Below are 14,159 nucleotides of genomic sequence, written 5' to 3' on the forward strand. Positions count from 1 at the left end.
AACTGAATGTCAATAGTATTACTTGTCATATCTAATTTGTAGAAAATAGTCATTTGATGAAATACCAATATTTCTAGGCAGCAAGTCTCTTATCTTAGTGCTAGAAATTATTTTGAATTTATTGTGGAACAGTGATAAACAGGAAAAAAAAAACAACAACAACAAAAAAAAAAAAAAGGAGAAATGCACATTAGTTGGGCAACTAATGTCTTTCAATGTTTATAGGGCAACTGTGAGGAAGTTTGTCACTGGAATATTATAAATGGTGTAATTGCATTTCACAATATAATACCATGTGGTATTATAAAACTCTGGTTTAAAGTGCCATTGATTTCTGCTTGAGCAGCTCCACTCACAGTTGATAACCATATTTATTACATACTCGTATATAACTGCTACAGTTCCAACAGAATTAAAAAAACAAACACTTGTTTCTCTCTCTCCATCTCACAGTCCTCTCAACATACAGATAACAGTAATGCTATCTTTTGTTCCCTAATATGAGACACTTTAGAAAAAATAGTCAGAACTTCAAAGAAATATAATCCTTGTATTTCAAATCCCATATCAAGTCTACTCTCCTAGAGACCAACCTCCTACCCTCTCAGCTCCAGGTTATAATAAAGGTCTTTGTACTTGCAACTTGTCTTTGTATGCACAAACTAAAAGATCTACCAACCAGCTTCCATCCATCTGGAAGAACATAAGAAATATGTTCTTCCAGATTTCTAGGCAGAACATTTATGTATCATAAATATAGATACATAAATGTAACTAAATTATTTATGTATCTGATGATATTATTATTATTACGAGGGACGTCCAGAAAGTAAGTTCCATTTTTAAATATTTTCACTGCGATCCATTTCATTGCTGAGATCGCAATGGTGCATATGCATGTTGAGTTTGTTGATTCCTTAGCAAGGCGTTGGTGCCATTTTCAGACATTCTTGCAGTGTGTACGCTTCTTGGTATGTGTTTATAATGTCTAAGAAAATCGAATCACCTGCCACATGTGAAATTATGTCAGTCATTCATTTCGTGAGTGCAAGGAACGTTAGAGCGGCTGAAATTCATCAGCAAATTATTCAGGTTTATGGAAAACATGCAATGAGTGATTTAATGGTACGAAGATGGGCAAGACTTTTTAATGAAGGAAGGACAGGTGTGCATGACGATGAATGGGGCAGGCGACTATCTTTAGTGACTGAAGATTTGGTGCGTTCAGTTGAAGAGAAGATTCAACAGAATAGGGGATTCACTACGACGACGTCACTTTTGCTGCAATTTCCAGAAGTTTCACGTTCATGTCTTCATGAAATTGTGTCGGAGAAACTGAATTATTGGAAGTTATGTGCCGAAGTTGCTTACAGACCAACACAAAATGAATCGACTGGACAGTGCATTGGAATTCTTGACACACTACCATAAGGATGGAGATGCTTTCCTGAGCAGACTTGTCACCGGGGACGAGACTTGGGTGTTGCATGCAACCCCTGAATCCAGACAACAGTCCATGGAATGGAGGCGCCCCCTCATCACTAGTCAAGACTAAATTGAAGACAACGGTTTCCACTCAGAAAATCATGTGCACTGTGTTTTGGGACAGACAAGGAATTTTTCTAGTAGACTTCTTGGGTCAAGGCTCCACAATCAACATGAGTATGTACTGCCAAATCCTTAAGAAACTGCGTTGTGCGATCCAGAATAAATGACGTGGCATGCTTACCAGGGGCCTTGTTTTGATTCATGATAATGCCTGCCCACAGACGGCCGGCGTAACACAACAACTTCTCGCCACCTTCGGTTGAGAACAATTCCATCATCCTCCACATGGTCCTGACTTCATGCCAAGCGACTTTCACCTGTTCAAATAATCTGAAATCTTTCATTGGTGGGTGGTGGTTTCAAGACAATGAGGAGGTCAAAGAAACAGTCAATACATGGTTTGCGTCAGGCGGCATTCTTCTACGATGAAGGTATACAACTCTTGGTGCCCAGTTATGATAAGTGTCTGAACAATGGCAGAAATTATGTAGAAAAGTAACGAAAGATGTCTACTTTAATTTCCAATAAAGTTTTTTTTTGTAAGTATATTTTTCGGAACTTGCTTTCTGGACGTCTCTCGTATTATTACATAGCACCTAAAAGGAGTCATCGAGAGAGGGCATCCAATCCACAACTTCGTCTCCACCACTCAGTCCACCAACTACAGCAAACCACAACTACCATCATCATCATCTACACCAATGCCATCTACTGCCTACCACCACTAATAGTAGTAGTAGTATTTTCAGAAAAATCACAAACATGCCCATGGTGAGATTCGAATCGTTTTGGCTGGAGAGCGGGCTAACCACTTGGTCAACTAAGCAGGCATGTTAATTTTTTTAATATTTGTTACATGTGAATGTTACAAGCAAATGTGCCGAGTTGTGAGTACTTTTAACATGTACGCTGCCACGCTACTTTGGCATAGTTTCTTCCCGTACGGCAAGCAATTTCACTTCTTCAAGGTCAGTACGGGTAATCTTGTTGCCGGCGGTAATCGACATACGAGTATACTCGTAGTTGGCTTGTATGGAGCATATACCATCTACGAGTATACACAGTTTTGCTGCTAGCTCCACACGCCAAGCATTTTCACTTCTTCAAGGTCAGTACGGGTAATCTCGTTGGCGGCGGTAAGCATATGAGCATACTCGTAGCTGGCTTATGGTGCTGATATACCAACTACAAGTATACTTGTAGTTGGCAGCGAACGTGTTAAATGAATTCGGTGAAATTTCTTAAATGGTTTCAACTATCTGAATAAGTCACTTTGTTATGCCTAAATATATCAATGTTATGGCATATGTCGAACTAAACAACATTGATTGTTTGCGTAAATGTTTGCATAAATTAATTCATTATCGGTGTGACAAAAATTACTGAGGAAATACTTATTGGATATGCTTGTCTAATTATATTAAAAGTACTTCAGTGATGATTTATAAACATTGTTATATATTGAATACTTACAAGTGTTTTGGGTAAGTTGACTAGTCAGTGAGACTGGTGTTTAATAGTAATCTAAAAGATGGAAACCCAGTAAATTTGTTTTAAATGGAACAATTATCACCTATGCATCAGTCACCTTCTGTTGGTTACTTACAAATGAATTCCAAGCAGATGTGACGTTCACATACGAGGGATTGAGTTTAAAGGCTCACAAAATGGTGATATCTGCAAGTTTTCCCTTCTTTCAGAGCTAATGAAACACACTGATCTGAAAACACATGTAGACTTTATGTACAGCAGTGAGGTGAACATTTCACAGGACCAGTTCCCTGCACTCCTGAAAGCAGCTATATCTCTGAGGACGAAAGGTTTAGAAGATGTCATGGGTGAACAATGGGGTGATTCAGATTATACAACCGCAGACTAAGTTTTCAAGCTCAGCCTCCTGGTGGAGTGCATAAACATATGTTATCAGCACTAGACTTGGTGTCTATACCAGTGACAACAGAAAATGTGTCATATATTCTGATAATCGACCTCACCATCATATGTTTACTCCAGTTGCATATCAGCCACCTGCTGCCACTACCTACCTACCTTCCGGTGTTACAGCCTGTTGTGAGCCTTAGCCTCCTGTACAACTTGCCTCCACAATCTTCTATCCTTGACTAGTCTTTCCCAGCCTTTCACTTTCATAATAGTCGAGTCTTGGATTACATTATCAATCCATCTTAATCTTGGTCTTCCTTTTTTCCTTGTTGCATATATCTTCTCTCTCAATATTCTTCTTGGCATACAGAAGTCTTCCATTCTCTCTACATGACCTAACCATTGCAATCTCTGCACTTTTATGAACTTAACAATATCTTTTTCTTTTAGTATTTGACTAATTTCTTTGTTGTATTGTACTGTAATCTCCATACACTATTTTCTTCAACAGGTCCATAAATTCTTCTTATAATTTTCCTTTCAAATTTCCTCAAATTGTCTTGGTCTTTTTCACTAAGAGTCCACGCTTCGCTTCCATATTTAACTACGGGTCTGACGAGTGTTTTATATATAAGTATTTTAGCTTATTAGCTTGCTTTTAATCATGTTCATATTTGCATAATATGCTTTATTACCAGTTTGAATATGTTCTTTAATTGCTATAGCTGATCAGGCCTCATTCTTTACAATATCTCCTAGATACTTAAATCTGGCCACCCCTTCAAAAGTCACTCACCACACTTGACTGTCCCCCCCCCCAACAGAGCACTGATCTCAACCCTATTGAACATCTATGTTAGATGAACTGGAGTGTCAGGTGAAATCAAGGGGTGTCCACCCAAAAAAATTTAGGACTCATTACATACCTACAGGACGAATGGTTCAAAATTTCCAATGATAGTTACAGTTCATCGCAGCAAAAGGAGATCTTACAACACCTAATTAAGGTGGGTACCATGACTATTTGTTCCTCACACTATGGTGTCCATTGACTTCTTTCCAAGCAATGTATCTTCTAATAAAATGCATCAAGATACCCTGATATCATTTGGACAGCTCCTGTTTGTTTTTCACATGATGATAGTAGCTCTTTGGTAAAGGATATGGGTATGTCTGAAACACATGCTATCCCTAGTTCAAGTAATCATTCGTTAGATAAGCAGAAACCCCATTCACAGTTGCTGCTAAAAAGGCTTTGGAAGGAGTAAGAAGAAGCTTCTGAACTCAATAACCAATCATTTCTGGTCTCAGTTCTACTGACTACGCTGACGTGGAGTGTTGCACCAGTTATCCATCCATTCAATACTGATGGTGCTAAACTTGAAACTTCTGCTGTGGATCTAGTGTCTTATGAAAAGATCTGCCATTTATATCTGGTCTACAAATCTCAACTGCAACACCTGGAGAGAGAGAGAGAAATGGAAGTAGTCAGAAAAGAAGCAGAAAGTATGAGAACTGAGTGGAAGGCAATGAATAAAAAGATTAGGACTCTTGAGAATAGTTTAGTGGGCTCAACAAGAATAGGTGGAAGAGAAAGTGACAGGAAGTCGAAAGAGTGAAAGAACAACAGAAAGAGAATTAATGAGAGGATGCCATGAAAGTGCAGAAGAAAGGGAAAGCATGATAAGGAGAAGAAATTATTATTATTTACAGCATCTCCATGGAGTCTGGAGACTAATCACAGGAGACCCAAATCAGTCATCATACACACAAATCCTATCATGCCTCTCCTTGATATGAAAGTGGAAGAATAATATGAGAGAGAGAGAGAATATGGGAAAAGAGAAAGAGTGAAGGATGGATGCTAGTGCAAGTAAAAATGAAGCCTTGAGAGATATAATATATGGTGATTCAATGATTCAGGGTGTGCAGAGTAACATGTTTGAAGAATACTTTCTTGGTGGAACAATGGAGACGTTCCATGGAGCTTTTCTCTTGGCACCTTGTCATATGCTTTTTCCAGATGAACGAAATTTAAATACAAATCCTTGTTATAATCCCAAGATTTCTTAACTATTTGTCTTAAAGAACATCTGATTCTGACAACTGTTATTTGACCTGAATCCAGCCTGTTCTTCACCAAGCTTCCCTTACACAACTGCTCTTAGCTGTTTTTCAAGTATGCTTGCATAAATCTTACCAAGAAGAAGACTCGGTACAGAAATACCTCTGTAATTCTCACATTAGTTTTATTTCTCTTTCTATATAACTGAGAGAACTCTGCTCCAATCATCGGAATTTGTCACTCTGACCAGGCCTTTTTAATTATGAAATGCAGCCATGTAAAACTTTTATACCTCCATATTTGAGCATTTCTGGTCGAATTTCATCTACTCCAGCTGCTTTTCCACATTTCAGGTTTTTGATAACATTTTCTACTTAATCAAGTGTTAGTAATGTGGGGGTGTCACAGACCCCAAAGATTTTAAATTAACTATAACTGTGACACCCCACTTTACTAACGCTGGGTTAAAGTATTGATATGTATTCTTGACGGCATTCCTGTTGGGAGTTTTCTACCTTTGTGCTGACACTGCTGTCTCATTTTAGCAGTCTTTCAAAGTAATTATTCCAAACAGCTAGAATATCTATCTTCAGTTTTCATGCCACCTTTATGATTCCTTTTACAGTACTTTTTCTCCCTTTCGAAGTATTTTCAATAAATAGCCTTCAGAATATTTTGCCACTTTTCTGATATTTATTTTCTATGTTCTTACCAAAGTTTTCCCATGACATTTGTTTAGCTCGTTTTACACAGTGTTAAGCTTTCTTACAGTTTTCTCTGTATTCTCTAAGAGCAAAAGCTGACTTACTTGCCAGGAACTTTCCATATGCTTTCTTCTTTTCCTTGACTGCTTCTTTAACTTACAATGCAGTTCTTATTTTTCTATCCCTACAAACAACCTCACCACATACTAATGGTAAATGCCTGCTGTTCAGAACATGGATTATTTATTAGTGATACCATGTTCCAACATAAAAATGTGCAAATTCACATGGAGAGAAGATGCAAGAAATAAAGTCTCATTGACTATGTTATAGTTGATGTCAATGCTTAGTGATAACTATTTCGTTTTGAGCAGGAAAAAATTGAATTTCATATTGAAAAGAAGAGTGTGTAAGAAAGTTTTAAAACAAGCAATATTTTCTGCAGGGTTTGCCACTAAATCTCCAAGGTTTGGTTATTGTTTTCAAACTCTTTCATTTTTACTTCAATGATGTTTGTGTATTTGAGTGTACAGTCCACCTCTGAAAGCTGCTCAACTTTGAGTCATGTTAAAACTTTCTTACACACTCTTCTTTTCAATATGAAATTCAATTTTATCCTGCTCAAAATGAAATAGTGATCACTAAGCATTGACATCAACTATAACATAGTCAATGAGACTATATTTCTTGCATTTTCTCTCCATGTGAATTTGTGCACAAATTTATGTTGGAACATGGTGTCACTAATAAATAATCCATGTTCTGAACAGCAGGCATTTACCATATTAGATTTACACTTTTCTTCGAATTTTCCAAAACATTTCTGTATCTGGTAATCATTTCATACTCTGCTGTTTAGATCTCCAACAAGGACCTCCTTCTTCTCTTCTTTCTCAGTCATTTTCGATCCACTGCTGAATGAAGGCCTCCCACAATTTTCCTGGTCTTCTGCTTTCAACCATCCATCTCTTTCCAGTCACTTTTTCTATTTCATCTGCCTTTCTTGTTTTTCGGTGTCCTTGTCTTCTCTTTCCAGTTGGTATCCATTCTGTTCCTCGAGCCAAATGTCCTGCTCATCTCCATTTGGATGCTTTTACAATTTCTGTTGCATCCAAGACATTTGTCTGTGATCTGATCCATTCTTTCCTTCCTCTTTTAATCCATTAGTGTTATTCCTAGGATGATTCTCTACATCACCAGTATTTGTTTTTCCATTTATTCAGTTAGTGCCCAGGTTTCTGAGCCATAGATGAGTACTGGTAATATGGACTAGTTGAATACTTTACATTTCAGGCAGATGGGCAAGCTATTTTTGAAGATGTAGTTAAATTTCCCAAACGAATACCAGACTGATGTATTCTTCATTTAATTTCACTCTGTAATCCATTTACAATGTTAAAAAGTTGCCCCAAGTACACACAAGAGCAGACTATTTCCACTAACTCATCAAGTTTTATTGTTTTTGCTCTTAAGTACCTATTGAATATAACTTTTGTTTTTCTCGATTTATTTTAAGACCTATCTTCTTGCTTTCTATGTTCGGTATATTTATCATTTCGTGTAGGTTTTGTGCTGATTCTGAATTGATAATTCAGAATCACCACAATCATCACAATATTATCTATGTATCTCAAATTGGTTAATTTTTGACTTTTTATTGACATACCTTCTGAACTCCAGTTAATTTTTTTAATCATTTCCTGAAATGCTGCTGTAAAAATTTTAGGAGATACAGAATCTCCCTGTCTTATCCTCTTTTGTATAGGGATCTTGTTGCTTTCTGTTTGTTATATTATAGTTGCTGTTCCATTTTTATATATTTCTATTAACAATTCCATGTATTCACTTGGTATGGATTGATTTTCTAGAGTTTCTATTATTGCAGAAGTTTTGATGCTGTCAAAGGTTTTTTTCATAATCTATAAATGCTAAACAGAGAGGTTTTTGATATTCTTCTGTTTTTTCCATGATTTGCCTCAGTGTACATATATGGTCGATTGTAAAACAAGGACCATTTTTCCTTTTTCATTGCACCAGTTGACCTTCTCTAATGCCTCAAAAAAGTCCTCCATTTCTTCCTTGGTAGAACCTTCTGTGGGACCATAAGCACAAGTAGGTCTCATTATCCAGTTCCCCATTCTTGGGGAACTGGATAATGAGATATTACTCCCTCTTTTACCTGATTGTTATTGCCTGAAGATAACATTTTGTATTTGTTTTTTAAAAAGATCTCACCTATTTTTGTCTCCTTGGCTTCAGTAAAGCCTATTATGTTGGTCTGGTACTTGTTCAATTCTTCTGCTAGTTCCATTTCTTTTCCATTGATGCTTCTTACGTTAAGAGTATCAATCTTGAGCTCCTCTGATGTTGAGTTGGGATGTGTTCCAGGATTTGTTCTGGTAGCTGACTTTGCACTGTTTGCCCTGGTGTTCCCTGATGAAAACAACAGGGAGCTTTGTTTAACTGGGCCACACCATAGATGGCATGAAATTCGGTCATGATATATCACGATTTTACACTGTAGTTTAAGCCAATAAGAATACAATTTGGTCAGCTAAATCCCAAATTGCCAGCCCATCCTTGCTCATTCATTATCCAGGTAGATACCTAACAGGGTGCACCATGGGTAGGTGAAGACTGGACATTAAGTCAGAATCCTTGGACCATAGGAATGCCTTAATAGGCTACGTGGAGGTCTACTCCTAGTTATACAGCTTTGATCTTTAAGCACCCTCCCCCTTCCCATTTTAGCCCGCCCTCCTCCCTACCTCATTGGGCATCTGTTCATGTTGGAAGGGAGACCTCCCAGTCGAACACTGGCCCTTTTCATTTTACCTCCTTTTCTTTGCTTTTCTTCCCATATTCTTCATTCTATTTCTTCTGAGTCTTTTTTGCTTTCCTGTCTTCCATACTGCCATCGCTCAGATCCAACACCTTGCCACTATGTTTGCTGTGTAGTGTGACCCATGAACATCCAGAAAGGTGTATTCTGGTAGTATTGCACTACTTTAGCTTTAGTGTCAGCAAGACAGGCAGTCCTAGATGACCCAGCCAGGATCATTCAACTACTAAGAATCAATCCACTTCCAAGTTCATTTATTGATCTTGGCTGGGTCATCTAGGACTGCCTGTCTTGCTGAAGCCAAGGCTAAAGTAGTGCAATACTATCTGAATACACCTTTCTGGATGTTCATGGGTCACACTACACAGCAAACATAGTGGCAAGGTGTTGGATCTGAGCAATGGCAGTCTGGAAGACAGGAAAGCAAAAAAGACTCAGAAGAAATAGAATGAAGAATATGGGAAGAAAAGCAAAGAAAAGGAGGTAAAATGAAAAGGGCCAGTGTCGACTGAGAGGTCTCCCCTCCAACATGAACAGATGCCCAATGAGGTAGGGAGGAGGGTGGGCTAAGCTCATACACACGAAGGTGGGGAGGGAGGTGCTTTTGGACTTGTTCATGGCTGATATGAACCATAGGTCTACTTGTCAGGGTATCACAGGTCATTTTTATCAAGCATGGGAAGTTCGTTTTGTCTCTTCATGTAAAGATAGGCTTGAAGTGGTGACACCTGACAATTTTCTTGGGGTAAAAGTTACATTGTTCGGTAAGCCTGCAAATGTAATTTTAGCATTGCATCTGCTATAGAATGGACATTCAGGATGATGGCATCAGGCTTTTTATTTTCTGCCTCAACTGTGTCTTGAACTGAGGCAATGGGATTCCGAGATTGCCTCATTTCAAGGCACAATTGAGGCAGAAAATAAAAAGTGTGGCACCATCATCCTGAATTTCCATTCTGAAACAGATGTAAAGCTTGCTGGCAGTAGGCATGTAATCTTCAAGCAGAGATTTGTCATGTGATAAAGCGCTACTCCAGGCTATCCATGTGCTTTACAAGATTTAGATACTGCTTAATGGAGGGGAAGCAGAGGACAGAAAAATGGCTGGCTGAAGTTGCTCAGGAATTTGAGAGCAGATTTCTAGCAGACTGAAAAGAAAGTTCTTTTTCTTTTCAGTCATGTCTAGTTTGCAGCTTTGGCACTTCAGAGCTTCAAGTGACACAAAGTGCTATGTCATTGCTCGGTTTTGTTGCTACATCATTGCTTCGTGCTGTTGGCAGGTTTATATGCTGTGCACTGATGCCTACTATGGCTAATATTAGAATAGTAGACTTTTTTCTTTCTTCTTCTTCTTTTTTTTTTTTTTTGAAAAGCTCAGGATACTTATGGTTAGGAGTGTTCTTCACTCCCTTGAGAACTATTGCTATACTTTCATTTGGTATTGAAAGTTGGGTGAAATCACTTTTAAAATAATAAATTCAGAGAGCACAAATTCCAAGCAGCACAATCCAAATGTAACCTAATGGGGTATGTGATTATTGTTAGCGACTTATAACTAACTCTCGTGAGATCAAAGAGTGTTTAATCACAGCATCAGAAGGGGTCTCAGTTAAAGATGTGACTATTCTGCTACTAGTTGTTGACAGTGATCATGCTGTACTGATCTGGAAAGTAGTTAAGTATATGGATATTCTAATTAAGAAGGTTACAAACTAAACTACAAAGCTAGAAAATTATGAAAAACCTAGGAGAATACTATGTTTGGTCCTGTGGAATCAGCTATTGAGTGGAAAGATATAAGTAATGCATGGAAAGTTTGAAAAAAAAAAATGCTTAAATGGTGCAGTACTTAAATGTGTCTACAGAATTCAAAAAACAAATATGAAATGGATGCACAACCTTATTAAGCAAGAGATACATCAAATGATTGTGACAGAATATTATGAGAATAAGGATGAAAGGAGTTAGGAAGTATACAAAGTGCAGACCAGAAAAGTTAAAGTACTGTATGGAAATCCACATCAGAGTATGCAAAGAAATTAGTTGTACAGGCTAAAGACAATCCAAAAGAAACAATGAATGTGGAAAAATAACTACTAAATGCAGACAGTAAGTATCCCTGTGAAAGAAGCAAATGTAATTGTTGAAATAATGAGTGCACACCTTGCTAAGATCTGTCAACCTGGTGTGCATGTGACATGGCATGCAGCGCTATCACTATATTGGATGAAGAAACAGAAGTGTATAAGAAGGATGTTCAAGAGCTATTTCATAACTTGGATAAAGACATCGGCAATAGGGACAGATGGAAGATTGCTAAGAATACTAAAGGAATATTCAGGCAAAAGATCTAGACCAGAGTCATGAAGTCAGGAATGCTACTGATATGCATAATTTATAGAATTATTTGAATATGCTGAAACTGTGGGCACATGAGGTAGGTTCCAAAAGTTTTCAGCCTGATATACAAAATTCACACCAATTTTAAAATGTTGTGTGTGACAGATAGTACCGTCTATGGGGAGGTTAGTGTACCAGTTTCAACTCTCTACCTGCATCATTCAGTTGGAGGCACTCATTTGACTAACATGGCATGCTAAGTGGCAGTAATGTTAAAAATTGAGTACTGCACTGTGACAAAGTTTTTCACCAAAAAAGGGCTTTCTCCAAGTGCTATCAAAGAGTGATTGGATGGTATTTATGGGGGAACTTCTCCTTCATATTCCACCATGAAGGAATGGGTTAAACAGTTTTGCCTAGGAAGAAAGAGCATCGAAGATGATTCTCATGATGGTCAGCTTGTGGAAGTGATGACTGAGGAAATTATCTCTCTGTTGAGGAGGAACTGCTCGATTACAGATAGCTGAAGCTCAAAGAAATCTCAGCAAGGTTGGGGCTTTCTATAACCATCCTTTGCATCATTCATGAGAAACTTCACATGAAGAAGGTCAGTGCAAGTGGGTGTCCCAATTTCTCTCTTCAATTCAGAAGGCACATCGTGTGACCTGTTCCTGCAAGTTTTGTTAGCTTTGCCAAGGGAATCAGAGAGAAGTGCTGGAATCCATTGTCCTATAATCCTTTACTGTTGAATCCTTCACCTAGTCAGTTTTGTGTTTTTGTATTACATTGTTACCAAATGGAATGACCTCTGTGATTTCTATTCCTTCATTCCAGGGATATTAATCTGATATTAAGTACACTGTGAGAGTTTTAATTTTTATATGAAAATGTTCTTTTTGCAAATGATGCCATGTTGATTTTTTCAAGGAGAGCTGTGGTTAGGGAAAGAAAAAAATTAATTATTCTAGCAATCAGAAATAAACTACATTATATAAATCATCACATCACTTTTTGAATATAAATAAGTTATTATGATGAATAAGTTAAACATATAATTTTTTTTTTTGCTTTTTTCTTTTAACTTACTGTCCCATTTTCTCTAGGGCATCATGCAGTTTTTGTCTACTAAGACTGGGAACTAAATGATGAAAAATTTCTTTCACAAATGTCCGTGCTACACCAGGACAACTTTGCTCAGCCAAATCAAAAGCATTGCGGACCTCTTCTATTGCATCTGTCCTTGGATTTGAACTCAAGGTCCTCTCACTCTGTCTGTGCTTCTGGTGTAGCTGTTATAAATAATACAAGTCAGTAAGTTTTCAAATGCATGACTTATTCACAGGAAAAATGATTTCAACAAATGTATAAATAAGCATATTAATTCACAAACAATAAACAACTAAAACAAATAAATAATCATTAAATACAGTAAGTTACACATCTGGCCTCCTAACAACCAACTTCTCAGTTTTCTGAAGGGTCTTAGTTTTACTTTTGTTATTGACATCAGTGCTACAGTAACAGCAGAGATGCTTGTGACTATTTTCTTTTGTTCATGGTTGTTTAAAAGTGGATAATGCATATATTGCTACATTTCTTGTATGTGCTTGTTCACATTAAACCATGCCTAGAGATATTACTATTCAAGCTGAAGTCTATTGGCAACAGGAGGGTAAATCAGGTATTAGTTAGATGGATAAGTTAGTATTATTAAGCATGAGCTGCAAAAAAAAACTGTTGCAGAGGGTATACAAGGAGAAAGGTAACCAGCAAGCTTATTAACAGTATACAAGGAAGTTCACAAAATCAGATTATGAGAAGAAACTAGCTGAATAGGCCAAAGGAAATCCCAAAAAGAGTTCTTTCATTAAGTGACAAATAAGAAGAAGAATGACTATGGAAGAATAACCTATTTGAATATTTTTTTTTTGTTGTTTAACAGTTTATTATCGTTCCCATCACGTATATAAGATATTTATATTATACAATATAAATCAAGTTGTACAATTCAATGTACACTATTATACAATACAGTTCAAGTATTACTATCATTTTCTGTTGGTAATTACACTTATTTTTGGCTATTATTTTGTTACAGTTAATAAATGTTTCCTTTTATATATATATACACACACACACAAATGGAGTAAAATACATTTCAGATAGTTTTCATAGTTTATAAGTTACTGGTTTTAGTGATAAAGTAAGTTAGTTTGTGTATTTATGTGTAACCAAGAGCCATAGCCATACTGGTTACTAGAGAATTAAATTAGTTTGAAACAGTCACTGCAAGTCCAGTGACAGTATCTACGAGGGCTCACCTTACACAGTTTGATTCGATGTACATGTTAATATATTAGTCTCCTAAGTAATTGAACTAGTTAGTATATTGGTACCTTAACTGAATATGCGAGTTATAATGATCCCTTATACTATACGTTTAAAGTAATTGTCAACATTGTTTAGTCCCATGAGGTAGTCTCTCAATCTTTTTCTAAATGCATAAACTGAGGTTATAGATTTGATTTCATTGGGGAGTTTATTGTAGCTGCTTGTTGCTAGGTATTCGAAGGATTTATGAAAAATTTCTTATTTGCCTTGGATACTACCAGCATGTTCCGGCCACATCGTAATCCATAGTCTACATTATATACCAAGAAACTTTCAGCATTCCTTTTTACGTATAATAGACAACCATAGAGATATAGTTTCTGTAGTGGTAGAATATTATGCATGACAAACAGATCGTTGGCTGAATGTGCGAAATCAGTAGTAGTTA

General features: G+C 37.0%; 1 protein-coding gene across 1 annotated transcript in view; it reads right to left on the bottom strand.

Moving 5' to 3' along the window:
* The window catches only part of LOC150100811 (serine/threonine-protein kinase svkA-like), a 230,343-nt gene that overhangs the window by 2,327 nt on the left and 213,857 nt on the right, over positions 1 to 14,159 (bottom strand). The window contains exon 10 of the mRNA XM_090401906.1: positions 12,467 to 12,669. Coding sequence (XP_090258032.1) covers positions 12,467 to 12,669 — 203 coding nt within the window. The remainder of the gene's footprint in view (positions 1 to 12,466; positions 12,670 to 14,159) is intronic.

Source organism: Typopeltis vanoorti, chromosome 12, assembly GCF_054136105.1.
Source record: "Typopeltis vanoorti isolate ZY-2024b chromosome 12, IOZ_Tvanoo_1.0, whole genome shotgun sequence".
Lineage (NCBI taxonomy): Eukaryota > Metazoa > Arthropoda > Arachnida > Uropygi > Thelyphonidae > Typopeltis > Typopeltis vanoorti.